General features: G+C 31.7%; 1 protein-coding gene across 1 annotated transcript in view; it reads right to left on the bottom strand.

Moving 5' to 3' along the window:
- The window catches only part of LOC129965771 (phospholipid-transporting ATPase ABCA1-like), a 48,779-nt gene extending 30,167 nt beyond the window's left edge, over positions 1-18,612 (bottom strand). Inside the window, exons 1-8 of the mRNA XM_056079946.1 lie at positions 18,383-18,612; positions 16,720-17,091; positions 11,258-11,473; positions 7,602-7,708; positions 5,818-5,973; positions 4,229-4,466; positions 2,878-3,069; positions 52-230 (exon numbers count right to left, since the gene is read on the bottom strand). Of these exons, the coding sequence (XP_055935921.1) occupies positions 52-230; positions 2,878-3,069; positions 4,229-4,466; positions 5,818-5,973; positions 7,602-7,708; positions 11,258-11,473; positions 16,720-17,080 (1,449 nt within the window). The 5' untranslated portion in view covers positions 17,081-17,091; positions 18,383-18,612. The remainder of the gene's footprint in view (positions 1-51; positions 231-2,877; positions 3,070-4,228; positions 4,467-5,817; positions 5,974-7,601; positions 7,709-11,257; positions 11,474-16,719; positions 17,092-18,382) is intronic.
- Between the last annotated feature and the right edge of the window lie 615 nt (positions 18,613-19,227).

Genomic DNA, 19,227 nt, shown 5'->3' with positions numbered 1-19,227 from the left:
ACTAGCAACCAGGAACGTCGACAAATTAGGCTAAAAATAATATAAATTTACCGTTAAGAAGAAATAAAACGGCTTGGGCACTCCCGGTTGCCATGGCCAAACAGCATCAAAGTACCAAATGAAAATGATGTAAATGCCACAGGAGATGAGCATTGTCACTAAGATCATTGCCATGTTTATGTCAGGAATCAGTGAAAATTCATTTATGTTATTCCAACCAATTCCATCACCTGAAAATAACAGCATTCAAACATCATTGTTAAAAATATTGCTTCTTCAAAGATTGCAGTGCAGAGATTTACTGCTTCAAAAACAACCAGTAGAAAAAAACATATAAAATATTCAAAAACATTTCTTATTTGATATAATAATGTTATTCAACAAAGCAGATTTATTGTCTTCATGTGGATAAGTAGATATCCAAATATTCACGAAGCATTTTATGGACAATTAAGATAAATTCTCAGAAAAACACCACAATAAAATGAAGAAAAAGGCAATGAAAAATAACTCAATGGCGAATGTTGTAAAATAAAAACGAAAATAATTTTCCAAACCGGATATCATAAAAAAATGAATAAGTTATTCAGTTTGGAGTCAACTCCGAAGATTTTGGGTTGAACGATTTTACAAGACTTTATAGAAAAAAAATTCTAATGTTGTTTTTTAAAGCAATTATTTCATGTAATTTACTGTTTTCTTTAAAGTTAAATTTCAGTTCATAAAGTTTAAACTCATCTGATCAGTGGCCCTTAAATCTGAATTTATTCCACACAAATCATATATATATATATATATATATATATATATATATATATATATATATATATATATATATATATATATATATATATATATATATATATATATATATATATATATATATATATATATATCACAAATTCTGCAATTAGGTTGTTTGCTCGGAAAATGTAAAAAGTTTTTATGGAATTTTTTTTTAACTAATCATTAGAATATGTTTATTAATAACTTTGCCATCCAAGAATATATATATCATCTTATTATTGTTTATCTGGTCAATTGCTTAGTATATAAGATATCGTTGAAGAAATATCTGTGTGTTACGGTAATTCAGTTAAAAATCGATAGGGTTTGAATAAGATCTACAAATTCACACGAATGTGAAATCGGATGATCATTAATTCTGTCCCATAAAACTTATCTACATCACCTACATCATTTATATATTTTATGTCTCTGTTTCAACGTGAGGTCAAAGAAATATGGATTATGATTAACTGAAAAACATCCTTTAAGGTCCCCCACCCCCCAAGACCATCTTGAAAGGAATATTTATGAATCCACAAACGTAATTTGGTTTGCGAATTTCAAAATTTTTGGTGCTTTTACTAATTTTATAATTTGGTGTCTATCAATTGTTTATTTAGATAGGTGTTCAAATCTGTTTAATTTTTTTTTATTAATTACGGTTTTTCGAAATTTCCATTATTAAAAATCTTAATATTTGAATTTAAAAAATTTTTTAACTAATTTTGTTTATATGATATTCTTAAGGATTGATTTTACTTTTTTTTGTATTATATATACTGACTTTTGTTTTCCAAAATCTCGATTTCTAGGAATTTTCTAGTCACAAAATTCTTTTTCTTGGATGGAAGTCATTCCCTCACTCCCCCCCCCTCCCCCCCAAAAAACTCGTTTGAATCTCAACTTGAAGGTGACAATAAAATCGTAAAGCCATATTTTTAATTTTTTATAGTTTTAATTAATGCATAATAATCTTAAGGCATATATAATATTTCTATTTAGATGGGAAATTGTGTTATTTATTCAATTAAGGAAATCGGTTTCCTAATTTGGACAAAAACACAACTAAAAAAAAAGACTATTTTTATTATAAAATTCACACTATTAAACAATATATGAATTAAAATGTAGTAATAATTTACTTTTACTTTTTTTATAATCACACATGATGCAAAATTACATAGTCTTAGCTTTTATTCTTTTTGAATAAATATGTTCTACTTTTAATATCCTTTTATTTATTTATTTATTTATTTGTCTATGGATTGTTCCATTTTCAATTTCTGATGAATTTTAATGTTTTTAACTGCTTTCTTGACTAAAAGAGCCCGAGAGGTCGATTATGATCCGATTTGAGTAATTTTTGAGCAAAATTATCAATTCACCGAATCTTAACTTTATTCTTTTTTTAATGAATTCATTATTGTAAATAGAAGACAAATAATCTTCTATTATGAATATATAATAACATATTTACTAGCTTTTTACTTATATATTTTACTACCAACTTTAAGACATTGTAAAGGCTCTAGGTTTTTTTTTATTAAAATAATTAATTGATAATATCTAAAAGCAAACAGTTTTTAACTAATTGCAGTCATGTAGTATTTTTTCTAAAAATTAATTCTATAAACCTCATTTAATTCATTGCTATGAAAAGTTTCTACTTTTTAAAATATTGTATTAACGATGCAAGTCCTTTATTAATATGACATCTCACCATTGCAGGCTTATTAACATAATCGCCCCTCACCGGAGACATGGGGATGAGCGTACAGTATAGTGGTTGGTTCTCGCTGCCCTGATGGGTTAGAAATGTTGTGAGATCAGCAATTCCCTACAAATGATGGGACGTTCCTCCACGGGAAGGGTTGTATCACGACCGGTGATGGCTCTAAGGGCTCAACATTATTTCCAATTAATGCTGTCGCGGCGGTCCGGTCGTTCAGATCTTTCCGTGTGCCTTCGGGCGGATTGAAATGGCTTTTCGTGGTTCGCACGACTACCTGGTGTCTGGACACAAATGTTTACGACATCTCACGATAATTTCAAAACAAAAATTTAGTTATAAGCTGAAAATACGCTCACCACTTGCTTCGTACGAAGATATGATGTGAAATGCTGTGAGCAGAGCACCTTGCGGCAGCAGGCAGATGCCTAGTTTACTGGCCACCGAGAGCGGATAATAGCTGACTTCGCTGTCCGTCATGAAGAACTTAGTCATCAGAAGCGTGCAAGAAGGAATATAGATTATGATCAAGGCAACAGTGGCAAAATTTGCTGGAAAAAATAAAGAAGTGATAACATAAATTTCAACATATTCATCATATTAATAAACGGCCTATTAAAAAAATTGCTTTTAATATTTTATATTTAATATTTTCTGCAATTTTATTCAATAATGCAATGAATAATTAATGCTCAGTTTTATTCACAAGTTTTTATTATTACGTATTATAATTATTTTGCAGGCTAATGCTCCTTTAATAAGCGTAAAGATATTTTAGAAATATACAGTAATTTTCGAGATTTTATCAAAAGATTGAAGCCTTTAACAGTGGGAGCACCATTTTGCAAAACCTTATAACTCGAAATTTTCATCAGAACTGCCTAAAAGTTTATTTGATATCTAATTTCATAACGAATCGATCCAGTGAAGGAAATCGATAGACACGGTGGAAAATTTTTTAGATAACAGTTAATTAACAATGTTAATCAGCTCGGTTATTCAGTTTGAGAAAGTCCATCATTTAGTGTCATTTTCACTGACACTGTTTATCGAATATATTATAAATACTTGTGTAAAAAAATAACCCTCTTTGCGTGAGATTTCTTTAGTGTGAGCGCTAGAGACAGTGAGCACTTCAAAATTTAGTCCCAAATTTTTATTCACATTCTGAAAGGGACACAGCACAAAAGTAAAACATAAAATACGAAGAAAGTACTCTTTAACTCATCATAGTCGTCTTAGGTTTCAGACGATCTCTCTCTCTCTACCCTGTCCCCCTCGCCGTTAGGAAAGCAGGGTTGCTGGAAGTGGTAAGCGGGTAAAAGTGGCGTGCTTTACAACTTGAATTATAGAATTACCTGATCTTTTTGTTGTTGTTGTCAACGACTCGGAAATAATATTTATAAATTTTCAAACTCTAAATTTGAGAAAATTCAATGCAATATTATTTTAATAATTTTATTGAAATGCGAAAGTGACAATTGTGGTAATTACTTCAAGAGAATTGGCTAGTTAAAAAATATATATATGCGCTGTCATTTATTGTTATAAAACATTTGTATATGGCTTTGAAACCAAGATCCATGCTACATTAATTTCAATACCCTGTCTCGACAACAGATGCTTTAAAAAAAGTGAGCATCTTATGAATTAATTCAAGATGACAAAATTACAATTTTAATGGCAATGATAAAACTTACAAAATTTTACCTCGATTGAAAAATATACTCAAAGCCATGCAGAAAAGAATGAGACTAGCAATGAATAGAAGTAACACGATAAAGAGGAGAAAAAAATTCATGTGTTGCAAAAATGCTGTCGAAGTCTTCATGGGGACTTTGTAAAGGATGGTGACAATAAGCATGATGACGAAAGCATAGATGAAGTAATTCATGAAGGTGCTTGCCCAGTATGTGAAATCCGTCATTCCCATCATTTTTAGCAATTCCTAAAAAAAATAAACATTTTTTTCAAAAACTGTGTCATGGCTTCCCTTAGTAAATATCTTTAAAAATCAGTATTAATTCTTGAACTATCCAGACAATCAATTATATGAATTTAAAAGGATAAAGCCCTTTTTTCGAACTATTCAATATTTGAAATCAATCAAGCATTTTCAATGATAATCACTAAATTGATTGTAAATATTTACATTGCGAAAATTGGAAATAAAAAAAATTGGCCCTAGAGATTGACTTGATATTATAAAAATAGATACTATCAAGAATTCGTAACATTAAATATTGAAATATTTTTTCAATGTGCTCTGTGCAGACTTATATTAATTACTTAACCCCACATATTTGTTTGAATATCTTATGTTTAAAAATTTTAATTAGTCTTTTCTGTTTTGCTTTTTAAATTTTTAGTACATGCTTGTTTTGATTACACATCCATCATACAACTTTCCTATTATTACTTTAACTTTGTTTTGGAAAGATACAAGATTAAAAAAATCATAATTACCACTTTTATAAAATAAATATCTTAGAAATTCTTATAAATCTTCTGTAGAGTTATAATTTTTTAAGAAACCTCAAGGTGTATGTACACACTTGAAACTTCGAAAATCGTTCAAAATATCGAATATTTTTTATTGTTTAGTAATATTTTTTGATCCTTTAGCTTTCAAACGATACCAAGATGTTGTCAATATTTGAAATATTTCTCAAGTTAAAATTATTTTTCTTGAGGTGCTTTCATTAAAAACTCTAGTTACGGTTTTTTTTTAAACTCATTTTATGAAGAATGATATTTTTTCCACTATGTTGCTTCATCCAAACAATCATAACTCAGCAAGAAATTCACCAAATACAATTATTTATATATCAAAATAATCTGTTTGAAATATCGAATATTTTGTGCCTCAATCAAAGTTATATTTATATAAATAAGTTTTTAATAGCTATTTAAATCTTAAAATTACAGAAAAAATCTCGCTTTTTCTATTCATTATTGATGAAAAAATTGTTAAAAAAGACTATATATTTTTATAACTTGATTGAGGCAGACAACATGAAGACTAATATTAGGCATAATGTCCAACTAATATTAGGCATAGTGTCTGTACAAACTAGAATTTAAGATATCATGTTTCAAAAAATATGCTAATTAGCTCATTAAATATTATTTAATTAATTAATAATTAGTGTAATCTGTTTTTTTTTCTCACTGAAATGAGTTTAAACATATATTTATGACCTACTGTGAAAAAACTGGATTTTTAAAGTTAAAATTTAAAAACAATCTTCTAGTGTGTACGTATACCTTTTAAACAAAGAAAATTTTACTCGGCTTACCTTAGATCCATTAGATTTCTCTTCTATAACTCTTCTCATAATATTCATGATAAAAATTAAATATCCGTAACATATGAACCAGGGAACAATATTAACAACAGAGAAACTATTCTTTGTATCCTTGTGTTCTGGGTAAGGAAATTGTTGCATCCAGACCTGTAAAAATAATATTTTTATATTTCAAACTATACAGTGTATATTTCATGAAGATTCAGTAAATATGCAAAGTGAGAATACTTGATGGAAAGGCATGAAATCTGACTAAGGAACTATCTCTATACAACTCATAACTAACAACTCGTAACATAGATATAGCTTTAGATCTGAAAGCTTCGAAAATACGCTTAATGAGAACTAGGTGAAACTACAATATACGTTTTTTTTACAAATATTAGGGACACACATAGAAGAAAAGTAAATTGAATCTCTGTTTAATTGAAGGAGATTATGTTCATATGTAGCCACTACTAGTTGAATAGTATGCATGCTGCCAGTGAGAGGTCTTTCTGAATACTTTCTTATGTAAGCATAGGTTAGATACCAGAGATGCTCAAATGAAAACAAGGCTTTACTATTGCATTGCTGTATTTAATCGGAATGAATTTAATGTAACAAAGAAAAAGCAAGAATGTTTGTATTGGTTTTCCTCGTCCAAAAAAAATATCAATCTGCCACAAAGGCTAAAAAAATTATTTGCCGAAGAAGGACTGACCTCTGATAATCGACTGGTAGAATGGAAAGAAACACTTAATAGTACAGTAACTTGATGCTGAAGTTTAAAGGTGTTGTCAAAAACAAGTATAGATACAAAAGATCTAAAAGAATAATGTTACTGTAGGGTAACGTTAAGTCGCATGTGATAATTTCATGGGCAATCTTAAAGTATCTTGAGTAAAATTCCGAAATCTTCCTGTGCAACTCTCATTTCCATTACTTTAAAAGAGTTACTGAAAAGCTCTCATTGTACCAATGACAAGAGAAAATAGAACACTATGCAATATGAGATCCACCACCAAATCAAAAATTTCTACATTTTTAGCTTTCACCCCCCCCCCCTTATAGTCAGAAACAGATGCCTTGTTTCAATGCTGTCAAGGGCGATGTTATGGTGCCTTGTCAGTCGTGTAATTTAACCCTTTCTAGGGCCGTGGGAAGTATGCTTCCCACCAAATTTATCAATCTTTGTATGAAATTATGTAGGTTGGCATAAGTTCTGACAAGTTTTTTTAGTAAGTCAGAAACTTAGATGCTTCAGTTCTTTATCTCAGACAAAATTATGTGTCTTGATTTGTTACTTAATTATTAATTAACTAAATTAATTAATTAATCAAATTAAATTTATCTAATAAGCAAAATGAATCCCTTGTCTTATTTTAATTTGAAGCCTAAAAATATTTTAACATAATATGACTAGAAAAAAATGGCCCTTTAAAGGGTTAAATCTTATTTAGATGTAACCGTTATCTCCTTTTCATTTGGGTTATCAATAAGCTAATTCTTTTTTCATTAAAGCTTATTTTCTGATCATATTGTTCTTTCTCATATCTCTCATAGGCTATACATCTTTGAAATGCTCCTCTAATCAAATTTTTATATAAGTCAAACACTGTCTCTCGCTCTCTTTGTATATTTTATGCCATCTTGATGAAAAATCTTGTATTCTGAATGTGCTCTAATCTCAACTTTTTTTTCCTTCTGAAAACTAATCATAAGCAAAGTTTCATATTAAAACTTTTAACGGTTAATTTTAGTAATTGAAGAGAAAAATTGAAAAAATTATTTACTTGGTATTTCCTTAATTCAGCGTCTTCTCCTTGTTCCGCCATTTTTCTGTTAATAAAGGTTTGTTCCACTGATGCTTGCCAAGCAAGGAAAAGGGAATCTTCATAAGCTGAAAAATAATATAATTATCATTCATCATTCACATAATACTAATGTAAAAGTGCATGTGAACAAGACTTGAAAATATTGTTACGAAATTTCCGGGGTTCGTTTGGATAGTGGAAGTTATATGGTGTGAAGAACGCTCAATCACCAGGCGGCAGTAGAAAATAAAACAACGACGTTTATTTACACGAAGACACACAGGACAACACAAAGACGACAACTATATACAGCACAGAAGACGATTATCTTCAGTCGAGACGTGCAGCAACAACAGCAGCATATAACAGCATAAACAGCAGCATACACAAGTCCCTACTGCAGACAGTAGCGCACAGCTTAGTTCAGCACTAGCTTCACTCCGTCTCTGCTCCGCTTATCTCTGGAAGGCCAGTTCTTTACCGTTGATACCGACTACTCTTCGACTCCACTGGTCCACCACTACCGACAGCTGAGGCTGCTTCCTTTTATAGGTCTCAGGAGGTGGGGCTAGAAGCCTCTTAATCAATCAGGAACGTTCTAGGCGTAACTCGATTCCTACTGGACGGATCGGGAAAATTCTCGATGTTTCGGGTATAATCTATTTTGGCGCTAAGTCGCCAAGTTTGTCGCCAAGCTCTGGAACCTCCTATGGAACCAACTATGCTGGGAAGCCGCATCACAGATTCGTAACAATATGAAAGGTATTCGTAATTGGGAAATAATAGAGACAGGCAAAGTCAAATAAATAATTTATATTGTTCTATTTTTTCCCCTATAAGTTCAAAAGAATAGGTACTAAAAGTAATGCCTTAATTACAAAAAAATTAATAAATAAACGCATGAATTGCCTTAATTTAAACAAAGATCTTGAATATTTCACATAAATTTCAGAAGTGAAAAGCAATCCTTCCACTAAATTTTCAGTGGGATTTTCTGAAATTGTACTCTTCTGGTAAAAATGAAATCTGATGATACAGTACTTTCTATCACTTTAATGCACCATTTCTGCCTACAGGTTCAACCCTTTTTATCAAGTATTTCATTTTTGCCTGGTATTTGCTGCTGCTTTGTATATATTTGAAATATGTAATATTATAGAAAATTAGCATGCATATTTGGGAAAATATATAAAAAAAAAAATTAATTCCAAATTTTTTGGCGGTTTTTTTTATTGATAAAATGCAAAATTTCAGATAAATTATATGAAGCTATTAAAATGTGGACAAAATATTATTAAACTGCTATATTAAATTTAAAAAGAATTCTACAAATATTCACAGAAATATTATTGTTTTAATAAATAGCTTTTAATGCACATGCGCGAAAGGTGACATTTTTTTTTCCTTTGAAAGCATCAAAATCAGATATACAGAACAACTTATTAAGGATTCTAGACGACTTAAGATTCAGAAAAATATCGACATTTCAGTAGACTAAATTTCAATTGCTTTCTTAGTGAAGATAAAAACTTTTCCACACATTAAAAAAAAGTAAGTTATACCTCTGGGGTGGGGGCACCTCGAAATGAAGATGAGATGCTTCCGGCATGGTGGTTGGATCTCACCACCCTGGAGGGTACACTAATAGGTGGGGGATCTGACTCCTCCCATCGATGACGGGACGTACTTCCGTCGGGGAGGGTTGTACCGTGTCCGGTGACGGCCCTTAGGACTCAACCACAGTTCCCGCCAATGTTGCTGTTGCGGCGGTCCGGTCATTCAGTTTTATGGTTTAAATCCGTGTGCCTTCGTGGCGGGTCGGAGAGTTAGATAGTTGACTTACCCTTTCATATTTATAAATTGAGAACGTAATACAAATCGCAGTAAATTAAAATTAACAAAAATTTATAATGCTATTCCTAATTATTTTTGAAGACATTAAATTTTTAACGTTCAGTAACATTATTTAAAATCATCCCGATAATCATCTTTTATGTTTTGTTTACCGTATAGATTCGCCATTACTAAATCGATATGGGGCCACATTTTGTTGCAAAGACAGCTGCTACTCTATGAAAAAACTATCAACTAATGTTTGAATATTTCTGCTGGAATTGTAATTGGAAAACGGTAAGCTCTGTCATTGGCGTAGAAATTGTGTTTAATAACAACTCTAATTCGATGTTTCAATTCATCACATAATCACAGTAGACATGTGTAGAGCTGATCTACCATCAAATCAGCTCCACACATCTCTACATATTTCAAAAATGAGCAAGTGTTTTGCCAAGGAGAAAATTTAACTACATTTGAAATGGAATTTAAACAGATTTCGAATCATAAAATACCTATGATGCGTATTGGGATATCTACCAAACTGCATTTTATTTGTATTGAAACCCCGAGGAAAAAATTGGATTTAAAAAATATATATATTTTCCTAAATATGCATGCTATTTTTATAAAAAAAAAAATTCATGCAAAGATTGTCCTCTGCATATAAAACTATTATCAGAATTTTCAAATCATTACCAGCTTTCTTGAAAACTGGGATAATCAAAATCATTTTCTTCTTCCTCAATTTCAGGTTATGGAGAGTATCTCTAAATACTCTCGGGACCGAATATCCACGGGAATCGGGAATTCAAACACATTTTTTATAAGGCCAAAATTTAAAAACAGCTCGTCCAGTTTTTCAGAAGAGATTCGTTGAAAAACGCAAATCCAAAAGAGTTCAGATACTCTTGATCACATAGTGTAGTAAAGCAAATAAATAAAATTTAAAAAATCAAGTGAATTAGGAAAAAAAAAATGGAGATAAAAAGTGCCAATTTAAGGTTTCCATACGATTAAAGATGGGTTAGTCCAATAGCTTTAGAAATATCGTTCACTCCTAATTTCTCCTTTTATACATTGATGGATTCTCCTACGATAGAAAACAGATGGCGCTACAAGCAAATGTCTGTTGCACGTGTAAATAAAAATGGAATACGTTTTAAATGAAAAAGAGTGAATTTATATGATATAAATTTTATTTGTTTCCTTCTATTTGGGTTTGTATAATATTTCTGCGTTTTAAACAAAAAAGTTTTTAAGCAAGATGATAATTAATTTGTCTCTTTGATTATTAAATATTTATATCCGAGAACTATATAGAAACTGTACGTGTAATAAGCGATTTTGAGCACAAATAGAAGTATTCCGGGTGAAGAATCCGGCATGCTTTGAATTTCCTCACTCAGCGATATTTCGGGGAATGGAAATATGTTTTCATATCTTAACAACAATTTTAAAATATGACTAATGAATTATTTAATAATAAGCCTTTTTTTTTAAAAAAAAAATCATCAACTATAAGAGAGAAAAAGCCAATAAATGTTACGAAATAAGAAATTAAATGAAATTTTAAAATAATGCAAGAAGTGCTTCAGTTTTGAACGAACCGTCACGGTATGCAGATCAGAAATTGTTTTTAAGTAAACTAGATTAATTACAAGATCTAATATTGCATTGCAATATTCCCTGATTCAATATTTTAATTTCAAGAAAAAAATATGAATTTTAAATTTCTAAAATTTTTAATTTTAAAACTAGCATTTCATTAAAATAAAAAATATATATATGTATATAATTACCATTGTTATAATGAGGACCATTCACCTGATACTTCATGTCCGTATGAAAATTTGAATAACGTGAGGTGCCATAACGAATCGTGTAATCTAAAGATGCTGGCAATTTGTTGTCGAATTCTTTGAACACGGTTCCAATCACGTTGAAGAAATCCTGGTCCCTTTGCTTGTAAACGCAATAGTCTTCTAACTCCATTTCGCTGTTCACTCCTTTCCAAGCTAAAATTTGATGACAGAATTTACAGTTATTAACCACACATAAGCAGAGTTGTATAAATACCAAAAATATACTTCAAGAAAAATAAATATTCTATATTGAATATTTTGTAAGTTATTTTTATTTAGTTTGATTTGCTTCATATTTGTAAAGATGCCATTTTGCTATTAATTTTACGGTCATATCCTGAATGTGTTTAAATTTTTAAATTCAGTATATTTGTGCATACTAGTGTAATGATTCAGCTTCTTCCCTGTTTGACCATGGTGACGTTTCTTTTCCCACGCTCCGTAATTAGCATCCAGACAGCAATATCAGCAATGGCGACGCCCTACCGCAGTGTAAGTGCTTCCAGAAGTGCCAGGTGGTCAACCCCTTTAAAGTAAGGACATCTGGGCAATTAGTGCGAGACCAGATAAGGGATCCCACCTGCATTGTATTTGAAACAGATGTAAACCTGCATTCTTTACATTGTGGAGGGTGGCTTCCCAATGCATTCCCACGGTCGACGGTAGACCAGTGAAGTTGTTGCTGAACGATTATTGGATAACCGGTAAAATGGTCCGATGTGAATGAGGGTGGGAACAGGATAAAAGTGCGAGGAGATTGGAAGAGAAGAATCGTGGACACTGAGGCAGAAAGCGGAGTGTCCGACTAGAATTCCACCCGAAAAGATTCGGTGGATCCCTGGAGCTACGCCTGTTTGCGAGAACGCTACGAGTCGGCTAGCTGTTTTCTTAAGAGGTTTCTCCGAAGTATTCGATGAACTATCCTTGTTGTGTCGAATAAAAATCATTTAACCTAGAACTCATTTAATCTAGATGATGAACTGTAAATTTATGTAAATAAAGAATTTGATCATAACGCTACCTTTTATTGGATCGAGACTTTACACTAGATAGCAACAGAGTATTTAAAAATTTTTGGAACTTAATTTTCAGTTAATTGATTATCTTGCCTAAATTTTTATCACTCATATGCGACGATATTTGGTATCAGAATTTTAAAAATCTATTTCCAAAATATTTATAAACAGCACCAATTCGTTTGCCAAATTTAATGGGTGGTAAAAATTTTAAATAAATATTTTTTTTAACTTGGTCTTTCGTAAAACGTTTATAATCTTCTAACCTTAATAAACATGTAATTCATTCTATTTTGGAAGCCTTACATCCCTCTATTCATTGTTTTGTGAATTTCCTTAATTTTCTGTCAAATTTGGGGAAATTAAAATTAAAAAATTGATCTAATTTTCACTAAATCTCTAATTTTATTACTCAAACTAAATATATTTATTAATAATATAAGATAGAAGATGAAATAATTTATCATTGAAATTTTGTGTTTATTATAAAGTATGTATCAAAATTTGCATAATATTTCAAAAATTTATTTAATAAAAAATTCTATCTTCTTTAGTAAGAAATTAATTTTCGAGATAAAGCAAGTGCAATGCATTTTATACATCCAATTACATTACAATAAAGAACAACTATTTTAAAAATAAAGAGACTTTTTTTCATCAATGCTTACTTCTGAAGTTAAACCTTACTTGTAATTAGAATTTGAGAATATTATTAATTGCCTGGCTTAAACAAGAGCCTACTGAACATGAAAAAAATATATCATATCTTCATATCTTCACTAACAGCATTTGGAAAAAAAAAATCTCTGGTGCAATATTTGTAAAAATAATAAAAATTATCCGAATTTTATTAAAACATTGAGGATTTATAGTTGTAAAATATGCAATACTTTAAAAAATTAATTAAAAATACTAAAAAGTATTACATGATAATTACATTTTTATCATCGGAAAAAAATGAAAAAGTGCCGGCGTCCTGACCTAGGGGTAGCGCGTCTTACCCGTGATCTATGCGTTCCGGTTCGAGTCCTGGTTCGGGCATGGGTGTTCGGGCATGGGTACTCTTCCTTGTGTTCTCTCTGTGAGGTGCGTGAATGAGCCCCCCCCCTCCCTGTAAAAAGGGGTTGTGCAAGCGAGTGTGTGTGTGCTATCTTCATTTGAGATAGAAGTCAAGCTTCTGCCTTCGGATGCTCAGGGGTCTTTACCCTCAGAAGCTACTGTGGAAAATTTGGCTTAAAATAGTCACACGACAAAAAAATGAAATAATAATTTTTTAATTATATAATTGGCGATGTTATAATTGGTTATTGCCGATGAGAATTTTTTTCCACCAATTTTTGTCGATTCAGCTCAAAGCGTTTTTGTGTAATCACGTTCAGAGAGAAATGCACATTCCAAAAACTGCTTTTGTGACCTCAGGTAAATGCAAAAGGTGGAAATTCTTCAGAATCTCGGGTTTGAATTGACTATTACAATATTTCCTTTTTGCATACTTCATATACGAGAAAGTGAAAAGTGCATCGAGTTCAAACTGGTATCATTGAATAGATATATCATTCTAAAAACTGTTATATTTTGATAATTATTTAATTTGAAAATTGTTATTTTGTAATAACTTTTTATATTGAAACATTTGGTTAAAAAAACAACGATAAGAAAACAACAGAAAAGACATCTTTGAATATTTTCAAAAATTTTAAATTTTTATTGGCATCAGTTGCGAACATTATTCGTATTACGATAAACATATTCATTTTTCACCATAGATTATGAATAAAACAATAATATTGTTACGAAATTTTCCGGGGTTCGTTTGGATAGTGGGAGCTATAGGGTGTGAAGAACGCTCAATCACCAGGCGGCAGTAGAAAATAAAACAACGATGTTTATTTACACGAAGACACACAGGAAAGCACAAAGACGACAACTATATACAGCACAGAAGACGTTTATCTACAACCGAGACGTGCAGCATACAACCAGACTCTACTGCAGATAGTAGCGCACAGCTTAGTTCAGCACTAGCTTCACTCCGTCGCTGCTCCGCTTATCACTGGGAGGCCAGTTCTTTACCGTCGATTCCGACTACTCTCCTCAATTCACGACTCTTCGACTACGACTCCACTACTGATTCACGACTCCTCTGGCAGCTGCGGCTGCTTCCTTTTATAGGTCTCAGGAGGCTGGATTAGGAGCCTCCCAGCCAATCAGGAACGTTCGAGGCGTATCTCGGCTCCTACTGGACGAATCGGAAAAATTCTCGATGTTTCGGGTATAATCTATTTTGGCGCCAAAGTCGCCAAATGGTCGCCAAGTTTGTCGCCAAGCTCCGGGACCTCCTATGGAACCAACTATGCTGGGAAGCCGCACCACAGATTCGTAACAATATATATATGCAGGGTAATCAAGAAATAACAGGAGGTGTTCGGAGCCTTGTAGCGTGTTATGTACTGGACGAGATATAGCAAATTTGGCCACCACACACATAAAAGCATGCGGTTTCGATTTATCAAAAATAAATAAATAAATAAAATAAAATGTGTACCAAAAAACGCCGATAGGGGAAATTCTGGCGCTGCAAACGCATAATGTGAAACGTAACTGCCAATGGAAACAGTAAATAGCAACACACCAAACACCAATGAAAAACGTTTACTATAGCAACTTACACGAGGTTTTCGACTGTTGCTCTCAGCGTATCGACATTCATTCGTCTGACATGTAACGTTATTTGTTCTTTTAACGTAGGAATGTCAGGAACATGTCCTTAATACACAATGCCTTTCAAGTAGCCCCATAACCAGAAATAGCGTGGTTGCACACCAAGAATTCCTGTTGCTTCAAATCTTTCAAATATTCTTCGCAAGTTAGTAATTGTCATAGATCCTCTACGTAACTGTTTAACAGCCGGTATTCACGAAGAGCAGCACTGGCATTTTCATCCCGCTGATGAAACAGCTTGACTAATAAAGCACGTTCACGTAGTGACGTCATCTGCGGGTGAATTCTTTCACAATAACTTAAATTCCAGCAACCCTTCCTTTTATCCTCGAAATCGTGTCACAAAGTACCCATACATGCAAATTGCATAATGACCAGAATTTTCACTATCGGCGTTTTTTGGTACTAATTTTTTTCTTGATAAATCTATACCTTAATATGCATAGGTGCCTTATTACATTCCTTATCACATACCTTAATATGTATGGTGACCAAATTTTATTATATTTCGTCCAGTACATCACACGCTACAGGGCTCCGAACACCTCCTGTTATTTCTTGATCACCCTGTATGTGTGTGTGTAAACATAATATTTTTTGAAAGCAGAGTCATGAAGAAGACAGTCAAGACAGAACACACTTTAAAATTTTAACTTCGTTTTATTCTCTCCCAGGGGGCATGATTTATTTACAAGAGGCGCAGACAAGGCACGTCCGCTCTCAGCGCGACACAAAAGCAGAAGAAGGTAAAAAGGAGAGAAATGAATTATCCCTGGTCTTATATGCCATGAGATTTTGATAGGGATTTCTCTACACGCGCCGATTTAGACAAGGGAAACAAGGGGATCTTTTAGAAGAATTTGTTTAGATCAGCAACATTTTATCCCTTCACATGGAGCGTGGGAATCGCTGACAAAAGCATTTTCACAGAGATTTTGTTGCATTAATTAAATAGAAAAAGTGGAATGGGATTAAGAAATAAGAGAATGAAGTTGATATCTCTAAATTAAACTGAAAGTTAGGAAATTAATTAAGTTTCAATTATATTTTAAAATATCATTATACACGCACACATATATATAGATATAAATTATTTTAGTACTTTCACCTTGGAGAAATGGTGTAGTTCATCAAAGAAGATTGACTAATTTTTATCATATCGACTAATTTTTATGAAATATCTCTACATTTTATTTAGTAATATCTCTTGAAATGGCGAAGGGGAGGACAGATGACTACTTAAGAATCCTGAGCTTTCACATGAAATAAAAATTTGTAAAATCAGTACATTAAATATTTTATTTAGTAGTTTTGATTGGGGAAATCTGTCAAGGATTTTTCCTTCAGAAAATGTACTGAGAAATAGGTACAACAACATCCACCCATTTTCTAAAAAATGGGTGGATGGGTGGATTGATGGTGTAATTAGGAGTCATTAACACATTCACATAAAATAAAAAACTGGCGAAATCGATTGAATGATTATCATGGGAGACCAATAATTTGGCTTTGTCATTTATTAATATATATAGATTGAGGTCAAACTATTTTTCGTTGTAGGGGGCTACTACTTCCATTATAAAGAAATATGCAGTAACATTTTTCAGTCAAACAAATTAAAGTAAGATATCCATTTACTTAACAAAAGAACTTTTAACTTACTTATATTGCCTGTATAATCTTCTCTTCTTTTAAACATCGCCATAGATTCATTCATGAATTGATCCACAAGCGGATTGGAAGGCGTGTACACAAACAGTAAATCATACCATGTACCTGCATGAGATTTGAATGGATCGAATGGCCTGAACGTTGTGTAGTTGACCCAATCAGACCTGAACTGTCTTCCAACATTTTTGCCAGATGGTGGATTGTAAGGTTCCTGTTGGATCATACATGGGATAGCTGCGATGATGATTGGGACGATAATTTCGAAGAAAGTTACGAAGTAATGCCGTTTCCGGAGAAGTAGACCTTTGTAGAGCAGAATACTGAACTGTCGCAGTCCATTCGTATTTGGCATTTCTGAAGATTCTGGAAAAAACATTGTGACGATTGAAGACTGAAGTGGTTTTTGATGATAAAGATTAGCACAACACTGTACATTAAGAAATTAAGAAATGATGTGCCATTTAGAGTTTCCGAGTAAAATAATAAAATAAAGATAAATATCATGATATTAATCAAGAGAAAAATCGATACAAATCAAAAACGAAAAACCGTATAATTCAAAAAAAAAAATCCATGAACCCATACAAATAAACATAAAATAACAACCATAAAAAACTGTATAAATATTTCTAAAATATAAACACGAACACAATAATACATAATTATTAATGTATAAAATGATATCTCTTAATCTAATTTAAATCCTAATTAATTTCTTAATTTTATCTTTATTTACCCATACATATTAACTTCGTTCTAAAATATTCTCTTATTTCTTGATCCAATTCCTACTTTTTTATTTAATTAATTCTACACGTGCACAAGAAAAATGACGACTTCAGCATTTTCTTACTTTCTAAACGAAGAAATAAAAATCCCTAATGCTTACAACATTCTTTTAAAGATACCTAAAATTTCCTTCCCTAAGACGACACGTGTCAAAGAAAGGCCTATAAAAATCTCATAGTAAAATCACAGAAAGGGAAAATTTTGCTCTCCTCTGCTCTTGTGTTGCGATTTAGACTAACGCATTTCTTATTACAGCTTATTCCTTGTAAATTATGCCACCCGTGATAAAATAAATCGAAATTTAAAAATTTCAAAAGTTTTTTTCCATTTGGCCACGCAACTGCTAAATTATGTTACATTTTGTGTCTTAAATCATAATCATTTAATATCTTTTTTACATCATAAAAAGAGCATCATCTTAGGTTTTTAAACAAAATATTATTCTAAAATAAATAACAATTTTAATATTCTTGTCAATTTTGGCAGCGTAATAGTTGGAATTTTCGTATAAGTGTTTTAGAATGCATTGTGATTTTTATATCATGGTTTTTTTTTTCTTCTTTTTTTTTAACAGTATACTTGAAAAAAAAATGACTGAATTATGGATAAAAATTAGAACTAAAATTTTAATTGACCGATGTTAATTTTTGAATAATGACAATATCATATTTACGATTATAAATTTAAAAAAAAAAGAGATTACTTTTCCCAGCAGTCTCAGATATGTATTCGGACATCCTAGATTTATTTATTATTAATAAGAATTAAAACTTAGAAATTGGTAATTTGAAATACCATTATGTTGTACATACAAAACCCATTTCGATTCAATATTTTAAAATTACAAGCATCGTCTATAACTTACTTTTTTCACTCCAGTATTTTTAGGTACTCCCCACCTGCGCTCGTGCATCTGTTCTGATGAAGCAACGATAAAAATTTCTGTTTCCGCTTAATATAAATAAAACAATCCGTTCGTTTTCACTGTGACGTAATTTTTCACTTATCAAAACATAAAAAAAGATTGCCAAACATGTGATAGTGAGATATTTTCTTGTGAACTGTCGACTCGAATTGCTGCGGCATCTGAAATTCATTGCCGGAATTGCAGCGAAACGAATCACATGGGTGTTTCCATTGTTTTGCGTTTTTTTTCACCCTCCTCCAGTGACGTATTTTTGCCAAGGCTATCTGAATCGGATGAATTAGAATTTGAACGGCAGCAGCGCCGCTTTCGTTCATATCGGTGGGAATTCAGCGTACACCTGCTTGCTCCGTTTACTTTTTATTTGCGTGTCGCGAAAATGTGAAGAACAAAATCATCAAGTTTGTACTGTGGCGATCGTTCTGGAAACGTCTATCTTAGTTTCCTTTACATTTGGTTGATGCATCGAAATGGATAAATTTAGAATCGCATTTACAATTTGTTACATCAATGAATTTAAATGCATTTACTTTAACTTTATGATGAATGCTTAGAAATAACGTATGCATATGCTACGGTCAATGTAAATAATCGGTTATTATTAATTCTATCCTGCAATTATTAATAACAATCAAATAAGCCTGCTAAAGTGAATACTTTATGAACATTTATTACATTAACAGGTTATTATTAATAATATACCAATGAAGCTTGATCAGTGTGATTAAACGGTTTACATAGGATTGGAACATGGGTGTTGTTGATTTAATTAAGGATTTAAACGA

Source organism: Argiope bruennichi, chromosome 4, assembly GCF_947563725.1.
Source record: "Argiope bruennichi chromosome 4, qqArgBrue1.1, whole genome shotgun sequence".
Taxonomy (NCBI): Eukaryota; Metazoa; Arthropoda; class Arachnida; order Araneae; family Araneidae; genus Argiope; species Argiope bruennichi.
The sequence above is the reverse complement of the archived record's forward strand: the minus strand, read 5'-3'. Positions and strand labels throughout refer to the sequence as shown.